This window comes from Lissotriton vulgaris, chromosome 11, assembly GCF_964263255.1.
Source record: "Lissotriton vulgaris chromosome 11, aLisVul1.2, whole genome shotgun sequence".
In the NCBI taxonomy this organism is placed as follows: Eukaryota; Metazoa; Chordata; class Amphibia; order Caudata; family Salamandridae; genus Lissotriton; species Lissotriton vulgaris.
Genome location: NC_141699.1, coordinates 142,322,568 through 142,335,059, shown reverse-complemented (window position 1 = coordinate 142,335,059; position 12,492 = coordinate 142,322,568). Strand labels below are relative to the sequence as shown.

Sequence of the window (12,492 nt, the reverse complement as noted above, 5' to 3'; positions counted from 1 at the left end):
GATCCGCCAAAAAGGCCTCCTTCAAAGACCGCCTAGACAACAACGCGCACAACAGCAAAGAGCTCTTCAACATCGTGAAGGAACTCTCCAACCCCAGCTCCAACAACATCCCACCCTTGCAAGACCTGTGCGACTCACTAGCCACCTTCTTCCACCGCAAGATCACAGACATCCACGACAGTTTCAATGCCACGACCGCCACGACAACCACTGAGACCTCCGCCCCCACGACCACCATCCGCCCCAACCGCCTGCTGTACTGGACCAACATCAACGACGATGACACCATCAAAATCATGAACACCATCCACTCCGGTTCTCCGTCAGATCCATGCCCACACCACATCTTCAACAAAGCCAGCACATCCATCGCACCCCATCTCCGGAAAGTTATCAATACCTCTTTCGAGACGGCAACCTTCCCGGAGAGCTGGAAGCACGCAGAGATCAACGCCTTACTCAAGAAACCCAAGGCAGACCCCAAGGACCTCAAGAACTTCGGGCCCATCTCCCTGCTCCCGTTCCCGGCAAAGGTCATCGAGAAGACAGTCAACGAACAACTGACCCGCGACCTCGAGGAAAACAACATCCTGGACCCTTCCCAGTCCGGGTTCCGCAGCAACCACAGCACCGAGACTGCCCTCATCGCCGCCACAGATGATATCAAGTCCCTGCTGAACAACGGAGAAACAGCGGCCCTCATCCTCCTGGACCTGTCAGCCGCCTTCGACACAGTCTGTCACCACACACTACGAACACGCCTCCACAACGCTGGGATCCAAGAGAAGGCCCTGGACTGGACCACCTCCTTCCTCTCCGGCAGAACACAGAGCGTCCGCCTTCCCACCTTCTGCTCCACAGCCACCGAGATCATCTGCGGCGTACCCCAGGGCTCATTCCTCAGCCCAACTCTGTTTAACATCTACATGGCACCGTTTGCCCACGTCGCCCATCGGCATGACCTCAACATCCTCTCCTACGCCGATGACACCCAGCTGATACTCTCCCTCACCAAGGACCCCCACACCACCAAAACCAACCTTCCCGAAGGAATGAAGGCCGTTGCTGAATGGATGAGGAACAGCCGACTGAAGCTGAACTCAGACAAGACGGAGGTCCTCATCCTTGGATCCAACCCTTCGGCCTGGGACGACTCCTGGTGGCCGACTGCATTGGGAACCGCTCCAACACCCACCGACCACGCACGCAACCTAGGGGTCATCCTCTACTCCACCCTCTCCATGACTAAACAGGTCAACGCCGTTTCCTCCTCCTGCTTCAACACCCTCCGCATGCTCCATAGGATCTACAAGTGGATCCCCACTGAAACGAGAAGAACAGTCACCCAGGCCCTTGTCAGCAGTAGGTTGGACTATGGAAACGCTCTCTACGCAGGAGCCTCGTCCAAACTCATGAGACTGCTCCAACGCATCCAGAACGCCTCTGCACGCCTGATCCTCGACATCCCTCGCCGCAGCCACATCACACCCCACCTGAGAGACCTGCACTGGCTCCCGGTCAACAAGAGGATAACCTTCAAGCTCCTCACCCATGCACGCAAGGCACTCCACAACACCGGACCAGCGTACCTCAACAGATGACTCTGCTTATACACCCCCACCCGCCAGCTCCGCTCTGCCGACCTCACCCTCGCTACAGTCCCCCGCTTCCAAAGAGCGACCTCAGGTGGCAGATCGTTCTCCCACCTCGCCGCAAAGACCTGGAACACCCTCCCCATCCACCTACGGCAGACCAAAGACCTGCTGACCTTCAGAAAACTCCTCAAGACCTGGCTTTTCGAGCAGTAGCAGCATTCCCCACCTCAGCGCCTTAAGACCCTCACGGGTGAGTAGTGCGCTTTACAAATGATATGATTGATTGATTGATTGTGTATTTTAATTAACTGTTTCAGCGGAGCTAACGGTTCTGGACCTGTCATTTCGTTAATGTCAGGATGTGGTGTATAGCTGGCTAGTACCGGCCATGTAGCTCCTGGTCTACCTAGTGGACCGAGCCTGGTAATGTGATTTTGATGTTGTAGAGCGCCATTAAACCAGAGCTGATGCTCCTGGTAAGTTAGTGGAATTTTAGCGTCCTCGAAAGGAATGTATTCCGCTGGAGCTTCCTCTGCTTTGTAGTAGTGGAACTCCTGTGTTACTGGATTTGCTTGTGGAAAAGTAATCCATGAATAGAATACCTCTGTCTGCCGATATTCATGTGCCTCTATTACAAATATAACTTTACCACCTCTCGATGATACCCCATTTTCTATACGTTTTATAGTTATGGTTTTCCTTATATTTGCCGGGATGATTACAGCATCATCGTCGTTTTCATTAAACCCTGTAATGTCTAAACCCGGTTGGTTTGCATTTTCTGCAGCACCACCGGTTGCGTTGTTGTCGCCGTTAACCGACATTGTTTAATGAAAGTTTGCAGAACAAGTTTCAAGGAAACCAAGATTGGGTGCACAATATTTTGGAACACTGTATCCTTCAACGGTGAATAAACCAAAAACTAATACATAGGATTTTTCGTCCTACTCTATTTTGGCAGATATTATCCTTTTACCCACTCCAGACGTTGATTGGAGTATTTTACGGGGAAAAAGGGGTCTGTGTGAAAAGCACGACTGAGTTACTCTAGTATCTAGCGTTAAATTATCGCCTAACCAAACGTTGGGCGCCATGTAGTGTAGTTCCTATATTCTCAATAGGCTCTGTGCATTGGAATAATATATACTGTAGTTTAGACATAGGACTGAGGTCTACTAGGTCTCTACCGAATATATTAAACTTAATAGTGAGTGCCAGCTAGCTCAGAGGTCACTAGAAACTTTCTCAAATTCACAAGAAGGGATTAGTTTCTGACAACCGCATAAACATGACAACTTTGTTCCCCAAGAATAAGAAATCAAATCTCTAGAGTCGCGGACACAATAGATAACTATTTTACTCAGTCAATCGTGCATGCTTAGTTTCAACAGAGATGCAGAAAAATAGAGAGACGGGCGTTTCCAATAAAAGTATTTATTGAACAGTCTTCTTTCTCAAGCATTGGAAATGAACTGCTACAATCGTTATACTGGTTATAAAGTACAATGCATATAATACGAACAGTATTATAAAGTAGTACTGTAAAAGCATGATATGGTTTCTAAGCCATAAAGTGCATAAAACATATAAAATACATACAGTAATAAATAATGACTAAAAGTACTCAACGGGTGCTTCTAAAATACGCCTACCCCGGTGTACCTAACCTGAGTCTAGTACAAGGGAGGAAGTAAGTGAGGAGTAGCCTAAGTTTAGTAGTTCTCTGCCAGGAATCTATTCCAAGAATTCTCTAAGAGGTCTAATCAGCTCCGTACCTTGGTTTTAGAATGAAGGAGGTCTTGTATCTCTCTCTCTCTCAGAACTCGATTTCCCAGATACTCTCAAGGGTAGCCTGGAAACACTGGAGCTAGATTTCTCAGCAAGAGAAAAGACAGCGTCTTTCTCAGTGCGTCAGCTGGAGGGTCGGCTTCCTTCGGCACTTGCTGCTGCAGGGCGTCGGGCAAGTAGATAGTCGGTCTGCTCCAAACCAGTATGTGTTTGACTGGGTAAACCTGAGCATATTTATACTTTGAAGGTGCCGAGTTTGACGCATGTTTGGACTTAATATCGTCACTCAAAGGCTAAATTCTTGGAAAACGCCAGGGGTTCTTGGAGAACTTAATATTCAAGCAGGGGGAAGTTCCTAGCTGCTGAAGGCGGGTTTTCCCAAGAAATCGTTGTTAATTCTCGGAACCTAGTGGAAGGAGCTATGCCGTATTTGGGCTGTATGGTTTAGACCAAATAGGGTAGTGATTTCTATGCCTATATAAGGATATGATAAAGTATACCTATATAAGGGCATGAATCGGGAAAATTACACTAGGGGCCTAGATTCGATTACAACAATACTACAGGGCAGTGACTGTGTGAACATTTTGTCCATGATGGAACAGTAAGATTCTTGTTGGACATACCTTTTGATTCCTTATGTGCAGCATAATCTGGAATTTCAGTAGCTGCTCAATGTCAAATGTGGAGGAGGGCATGGAAAGAAGACCCCTCAAAAAGTTATTTTAATGTAGTTGCCTTTCACTGGTTCTAAATTGCCTTGGGACTGAATTATAAGAATTAGCTGAGATCAGCAAAAGACATGAAGTAATTAGCCCGTTTGAGATCAGTTGTTAGAGGATGGGTTGTTTATAGAAAATGTTTGGTCTTCCAGTGGCATCCAAAGGTGCCGTCTAGCTCTTTTGATAAAGGCGTTGTAACCGGGGCAGCCTTTCTCTCCTAAAGTACCCTCTCCGATATTCTATTGTCAGCATGAAAAGCATGACTAACTGCCTTGCGTTAAGAGGGATTAGGGACCACAAAGAGGGTGGTTGCCGAATTTCCTTCAATTCTGGCTTCTGTTGGGTACCTGAAATAAGTCCGAAGGGGTACAAAATTCAATTTGGAGAACCTCCTAAATATTTTTTCCATTTAAGTCCAACACCTTGATCAAGCTCTCAGGAAAAGGAAACTGGAGCTCTTCTCAGAGCTGGCAATAGAAAGTGTGTACCCAATTAGGTCAGAAGTACTACTACCTCTGTTTCTGGTGGAGAAGGAGTCTGGAGTTTCGTCCTGTCATGGACTTCAAGGGTCACAATAATTTCAAAACTGGTATCTCTCTTCTCTGTTCTTCTGATGTAACCAGGAAGCTTTCTGCCATCACTAGCTCTCTGAGACTCTTGACCTGCATATTCTGGTCTACCCAGATTACTGAAAGCACCTCGTCTTTTGTTTTTGTTCTAGGCAGTCGTTTTGAGTGTTGCCATTCAGCTTAACATTTTCTCCCAGAGTTTTTACAAAGGCAGTAGCTTTACTGGTAGTTATGTTACACACTCTGAAGTATGTCTACAAAGAAGGGGAGCTAGGGGCTTTTTTCAACAGGCCCAGCATACATGCCCAGCGGTACATCAATACAAAAAGGGTATGCAGTTCCTGACCAGGAATACAGGTCGTGTGTGCGAGTCAAATGTGAAAAGAGGAAGGAATTTCTCTTGTCGGAATTAGAACCCTCACACACCCAGCCAGCTAGGTGTCATGCTTCATCATTTGGGTGTGCTCCTCGTGTGGTCGGCGCTGCAATACCCGACTGACACCCATGAAGGGGCTCTTTGGCGGAGTTATTCCTTGCCGAAAGCTGCACTGCGTGTAAGGGGCCTAGTGAGTGTAGATATGAGTGAGGTTAAAATAGGAGGTAGGGGTCCAATCAGAACAATTTTAATGTGTCTCCTCTCCTAATTAAAAACAAGTGTGGCGCGCCCTGTAATAAGGTCACAGGGCACCGCTTTCAAAAGGTCAACATGTTTCTTTCCAACTGTCTATTGGACGACAATTCTTCAGGACCAATATCTAGTATATTCTACACTAACCAGAGTGGTCAAAATGTGTCAATGTGAGACCACAAACAGTACCCTAAAAGAAGTACCTTTGGGGTATCATCTTTTCTCAATCCTGGCAAAGGTAAGATTATTATTGTAACTCCATTCTTGGCAATATTTGGCAAACAGTTTGTCAGTACCCCGATAGTCCCTTTTCCCGTCACCCTGTTCTTGCTTTCCTCTTTTTCTTCCCCATATGTTTCCCTCCCTGTCTGCCCCTTTCCACTCTGATCTTTGTGCACCTCCAATCATTCTGTGCCCCTTACATCCCACCTCTCTTTTTCTTTTCTCCTCAACTTCACTCAGCTGTATCAGACCAGTTTAGTAGTACAAGAACCTACCTGTATTCTGCTTTGGGTATTGTCAGCATGAGACTTGTGCACAAAACGGCAGGCAAGTCAGTGGCCATAATACTATTCCTTGCGTAATGTCAGCCATCACCCATGTGATGGTTGTGTAGAGGGGAGCAAGCAGCAAAGCCATAGATCCCATGGGGGGAGAGGATGTGCCCTAAAGGGTTCGAGTCTCGGCAGGGACACTCCACATCCTGTGATTCTAGGTAAATCACTTAATCTCCCCGTGAATAACAAAAATTAAGGTGTCCGTCTGTAACGCAACTGGTGCTCGTACAAAAGCACTCTGATAGTACCTTCAGGTTTAGTTTGCGCTATATAAAACTTGTGGCTCCCCTCCCTCACTTCCAAAAAAGTAACATCTGCTAACAGTTCTCGGCATACTGAAAGCCCTTGAAATTGTCATTAGGGCCCAGTACCCCATGTACTATTTCCAGGGCTTTAAAAATCAATTAAAGGCTACTAGACTGATAGTCTTCGCTCAACATCGTTTTCTTCAAGTGGCAGTAAAATATATGTTTTAGGAACAATTTATTTACTCTGTTAAAATTATCCCTTTTATTAAAGGATGGTGATTCTCTGGATTTATGTGTCCACTGTGACTTTGATCCCATGGTCACTTTTTCACAGCCAAGCGCGCCCACTCATCTTGTCACCCTTTCAAACTTTTGAAAACTAGTACCATTGAGTGGGCAACAATATACATTAGTGATCTCTCATTTGCACCCAGAGAGACCTCGGAGTGAATGTGTGTTATATAATTGTGTTTGAATGATTTTCATCACTTGATGTAGTAGCGCTGGGTTGAATCACTTGGATCTATGCGGGCACTTGTGATGCGACATACTCTGTCCAAACTCTAGCACCCTTTGCAATGCTAAACTGACATGTGACTTATTCTGCCCAAACCTAGCCGTACTTTTGGATGTGATTCTGAAATGTGACTGACTGTACTCAGAACCACTAAAATCCACTCACGTGTCTGAGAAGGCTGAATGTAAGCCAGCTCTACCATTGTTTATGAAATCTGTTGTTGAGTGGCCACTTACTCAGCCCTGCCAACCTTGTAGAGGTGATTGTGGCATACGACCGGTTGTTGCTCACTCTTGCCATTAGTAATGCTGCATGTGCTCAAAGTCTGCCCATCTTTCAGATCTAATCCTGAGAGGTGATTCACGTGCTGCTAAATTCCATCGTTTCATGGGATAGCTTCAGAAGTAGCTGTGTTTTGGTCTGCACTTAGCCTTCTGTGGCTTGTAGGTTGACTTGCTTTTAAGTGTGTACGCCTAAGTCTCTTGATGTGAATTGCTCTTTGGAAATAAGCCAAAACTGGATGTAGTTATCACCAGTCACACTAAGCCTTATAGCAGATCTGTGATTGACTGCTTCTTATCCCTAGAAACCTTTCAGAAGTGAGGGAGTTGTTTTACATCTGAGAAAATAGGCTGTTATCAGGAACACATGTTGGACAACTATTGACGATTAAATGCGCAGATTGATATTTGTACACAAATGACAACTTGGACCATTGCGTTCCCGAAATTTTCATCATTGGAATGATTTGATTCATTTTTATGTACATGAACAAGAAATATACAGAGAGAGTATTCAACACAGGTCACTAAAAGCTACCGCTCCTAGGTTCCAGACCAACTGAATTTCAGGAAGTTGAGAGAGACCATATACCTGGCAAAGACATTTTCCCAATACTTGGGTTGAGTAAAGAAGTCAAACTCTGGTGGTCTTTCAGTAAATCTTCTTGATATTGATTATGCGTGGGGAAGTACAATTTTCGAGGCTTTTATGTTTTTATTGGTTTTTATGGCACGTCAGACTTCTAGTCCGTTGTATTACTTTGAGTGGCACATAGCTAATGTATTGAGACATGTCAGCCTATAAACCTTTGGGACCCTGTGAAATTGATGGGGTGGTGGCCCCATGTTGTCATTAGTGGGGTTGCTTCTTTTTCGTTTAGGGGGATAGGCATATGATGGTGTGTGTGTGTGTGTGTGTGTGAGAGAGACACTTCATTTTTATGCTTGTGCTCTGGGTGCAATGCATATGTGTTTATACCATTGTGAAAGTGTATTTCCTTTTTTATTTGGCCCCCTACACTTCCTAGTTCTTTTTTCTTCAGAAAAGGGTGCTTCTTTTAAAGGCTTAAAACGTTTCCTCTTGTATTATTTGACCCTGTTCTTTTGCACACTGGGTTTGATCCAGATACCTTTTTGTGTGCCTGAAATGAACTTGGGTACATAAAACGTGACATCTGTGAGTGCAAAAGAGTCAGTCTAGTTGAGTGTGGATCTGCAGAAACGTACGCTTCTGGGGCTACATTTGGGAAATCAATGAGAAAATGTGGAATGGGATGGGAGTTTGGAATACCTATAACCTTGAGTGCAACCGCAAATTTCGAACTTTTTGTCTATTCATAGACCTTCTCTATGCATTTAATTCCTAAAATTCACGTGCAAACTTCCTTCAGAAAGGCTGGGGTAAGAGTACAGTATGTATGTGAAAATGCCTGCATCTACCCTCTTATTTTCAGTGGTGCCAGGGGGATTTTCAGTGGTGTCTGAGGGATATTTCTACATAAAAAAAAAATTCATTTGGAGAAAAAACAGAAATGCATACTTTTACCCACCTGCAGTCATTTACAGGCATATACTTCTGGGAAGTAGGCTTATGGCTGAAAATGTACAGTTTTCTTATATTTCTAGGCATATTTACTTGGGTCTTTTATTTGAATGTCCTAAAATATCTACATTTATATAAATCCCAGATGTACGCCTACTATTGGTATCCTTCAGATGTTTTTGTTCTGTTAAACTCACACTTTTTAAAATATGAAATTAAGTTTTAACCGGGCTCTTGAAAGTTGGGCAGGAATTTGAACTGTTTTTGAAATTCTGCTAACAGTTTTGTGTACTTTAGTTTGTTCCACCTTTCTTTATCCCTTATTATCTGGGCATTTCAATTGTAAATTGAAAAATGTCCAGCATTGAGATGTAAAAGGCCTACGTTTATACTTTGTAATGTTAGTTCGATGAGATTCTGCTGTTTCATGTTTCTCTGAGACCTCCCTATGCTTTCCTTCAATTCCTCCTCTTTACCACCTGCTTTTCCAGCACTGATAAAGCCACCAATTTCTAGGGGCTTCTTTATCTTGAAAACTTTTGGTCCTTCATAGCTAACATGCTTGCTTCTTCTTTGTCATCAGATGACCACCGAAATGGCTGCTGCTGAGACTGCAGATCCCACCCCGATAGACTGCAAAGGAGACCTGAAGATCCCAAAGATAGACTCTGCCGACTATCCGCTCAGGGTGCTCTACTGTGGAGGCAAGTAAGGGGGAGAGTACACATTTCTTGCTACTTTCTTTTGTGACTATTAACTGAAGTGTTTTGGTGGATGTGAGAGGGTGTTCTATTTCTTTTGCCATTTATTTAAAAAGAAAAATACTGATCCATTAGTTGTGCTGATGCCATTTTATAGGGAGAAAAACGGTACATGTCAGTTCTGCGAGTGTACTTCCAGTAATTATGTTACCATTTTAATTATTAATATACGATGTACAACTGTGGGCATTTTTCGACATGGCTTCCTTGCAGTTGCTATTTGATTACAGCCCTTCCTAATAAGCCACCACACAATTATTATAGGTTGTGTTGTTACTTCTCAGGACAAGTGTTTGTCATTTGTATATCCTATGCTGAAACAATTATTTTGTGCTTAAGTATCTTGCTGAAATTGTCATTAGTGCTACTAAAATCAAATGTTTCGTAGAGTTTTTAGATGGGGATAAATGGGTACCCACACATACCCATGATTGGGGTTATATTGGAACTATGACTCTGGACCAACTCTTCCTGCACATCAGGTTGCAGGTAAAGCAGTAGTCGTGGAAACAACCAGCATGCTGTTTCAGGATCTGGAATCGCAATAGCCACATTTTAATAGCTCTCTGAAATAAGAAATGGCCCTCAATTTTTCAGATGCTTGCAGTTTGGCTGAAACTACCATTTTCAGTTGCCTCTTGGAACAGAGTTTCCATCTGAGATTATAACAGCCCAGTTTTGGATGTATGAATATTGGTCTTGTTGCATTGAGAGCATGATGTACAGTGTCCAAAGCCTTGAGGCGGTTTAGGAAGCCACCGATACCCATTAAAGTGCTTCTGTTGCTGCTTTTAAATGACCCCACGATCCTAGAGGAAGCAGGAGATGCCTAATCTTCCTTCAGCTGAATCATGCATATGCAGCCACTCCAGACATAACTTCCCAACACTGTAGAATGTCACCACCCCCAAGTGACTAAACCTTTCAGTGGGTGTACCTTCAAAATCTTGACTGACACCTATTTGTGTTGATAGGCCAAACCAACCATCCCTTCCAATTGGGGTATGACAAATTGTAAGAACCATTGTGTAATATGGCATCCAATGTATCCTCACTATGTTGTGTATAATTTTATCAACCCTCAAAGTTTGAAAGCGAGGAAATCTGAGGTGTGTTCAAGTCCTCAATCTTAGCCAGACAAAGACAGGAAGTCTTTTGCTCTGTGTCGTTAAGGAAGATAATTTGCTGTGGTATGATGCATGCTCTAAATAAGGCCTCAGGTCCCTGAACGTGCCAATCTTTAGTCCCATAGACATATTTTATGTCTATTGCCCCCCCAAAAGTCAAAACCCTGTAAAGAGTGTTGGAAAATAAAGGAATCCGAGTATGTCTGTTCCGTATTAGGGAGCATATTTTTCTTTGCAGGTATAGGCGCCAGCTTATAATAATATCTCGGGTCTGAAGTGTTAAACCCAGAAAAATAGGCAAACTTTTGTGCAAATGTTGTTGAACTACTTTTAGGCGGTGTTGGTCAATGTTCCCATTGATGTTCAGAAAAAACGTTACACGGGATATTAGCTTTGTGCAAGAATTGATGACCATAGTGTTGGTAACAATACATGGTGTCAGAGTCAGATGTATCATCATACAATTCATTCTCGAAAATGCAGCAGATTGTTCTTAATCTAAATCAGACGGCATAGTATTTATAGTTTTAAAGTCCCAATCATCAGAGAAAGTACTGGAGGTGATGATATCACTTAAAGAAATTTCAAACACGTGTGGTATTTTTAAAAGTTCAGTTGGACCATATACATCTTATGAAACTCTGTCCCAAACTATTACTTCAGGAACTGGAAATGCTGTAATGTTCACTATGGACAGGTCTCTTTGTTCAAGGTGTGATGATTCATTCGGTTTCAGGGCCAAGTTCAAATTTTGTACTGCAGAGTGTTCTGGAAGGTAATGTTGGTTCAGCAGCAGGATAAAGGTAGTCACTACACCTATACAAAGTACTAGGAACTGTAGACCTATAGCAATCCAGAGCTGTAGCCAGGGAGAAACAAGGTAGGTCTTTTTTAGCCAAAGGTAGAAATCACAAATTTGTTGTTTGTGGGAAACAGGCGGTGGCAGTAACTCTGGTTCAGCAAAAGTATCAAAATCAATGAATTAGCCAGAAGCAGTTTGATCGATGTTTGGTAGCCCAGCAGGTTTTGTAGAACTGGCAGATGACTTGTTTCAAGACATATTAACATAGATGTCGGTATTCGGCCGAATTGAGATCGGTTTCATTTGTATTTTGTTGCAGTTCCATTTCAACATTGTAACTGCAACAAATAATGGGCGGAATGCTGAATGATTCAAACATTCTCCCCCCAGGCAAGAGATCTGGGTTAAATCCATTGTTCTTTTGCCCACTAGGCCACCCAAGTTTGGGCCCAGCCATATGGAAATCAGTCTTGACCTATTCCTTGTGGGAACAGTCCAGCCCAACTGCCACGCCAGGTCCACCCTGGACCGGAAACAAGCATCCTGGGACCGGTTTCAGGGCATCGCCCTTCTTCAGCCAGGTTAGCTTGAATCTAGTGGTGTAGTGTGCACGGGACCCACGTCTGGGCATACCCTTCCCACTTAGGGCGACCTATGCAAAATAAATAATTGATGGACGGAATGCTGGACAATGCAAACATTCACCCCCAGTCATAAGGATCTGGGTGAATCCATTGTTCTTTTGCTCACCATGCCACCCCAGTCCAGACCCAGCCATTTGCAAATCAGTCTTGACCCTGTGACTCATGGGAACAGTCCAGACTGAACTGCCAAGCCAAGTCCTCCCTGGACTGGAAACAAGCATCCTGGGACCGGTTTTGTGGTATGTCACCCTTCATCAGCCAGGCTGTCTTGAATCCAGTGGCACAGGAGCAAGGGGCCCATGTCTGGGCATACACTGCCAGCTCAGGGCAAACAAAGCAGATACATTGAGATGATGGACGGAGCGTCAACTTTTCAGACGCTCACCCCAGTCACAGATCCAAACCAGCGCTGCGCCAACTTCATTGGTTGCCAGTTCAACAGAGGATTGAGTTCAAGGCCATGACCATTCTACATAAAGCCATGACCAAGGCTGGTCCCGCCTTGATCCAACCTATGTTTTGCCCTTACCAAACCTCCCAAACCCTAAGAACTAGTAATAAGAACTTACTGGCGATTCCTAGGATAAAGAGAACCCGCATAGGCGGCAGGAGCTTTTCCCTACAGGCAGCAAAGCTCTGGAACAAGCTTCCCGACACCATTCGACTGGAAGCGAACCATCTCAGGTTTAGGAAGCTGATAAAAACCTTTC

The 12,492-nt window shown here is 44.3% G+C and overlaps 1 protein-coding gene across 1 annotated transcript in view; it reads left to right on the top strand.

Moving 5' to 3' along the window:
* Positions 1-12,492, top strand: part of DENR (density regulated re-initiation and release factor) — a 61,551-nt gene that overhangs the window by 11,600 nt on the left and 37,459 nt on the right. The window contains exon 2 of the mRNA XM_086942946.1: positions 9,032-9,152. Within this exon, the coding sequence (XP_086799072.1) occupies positions 9,032-9,152 (121 nt within the window). The remainder of the gene's footprint in view (positions 1-9,031; positions 9,153-12,492) is intronic.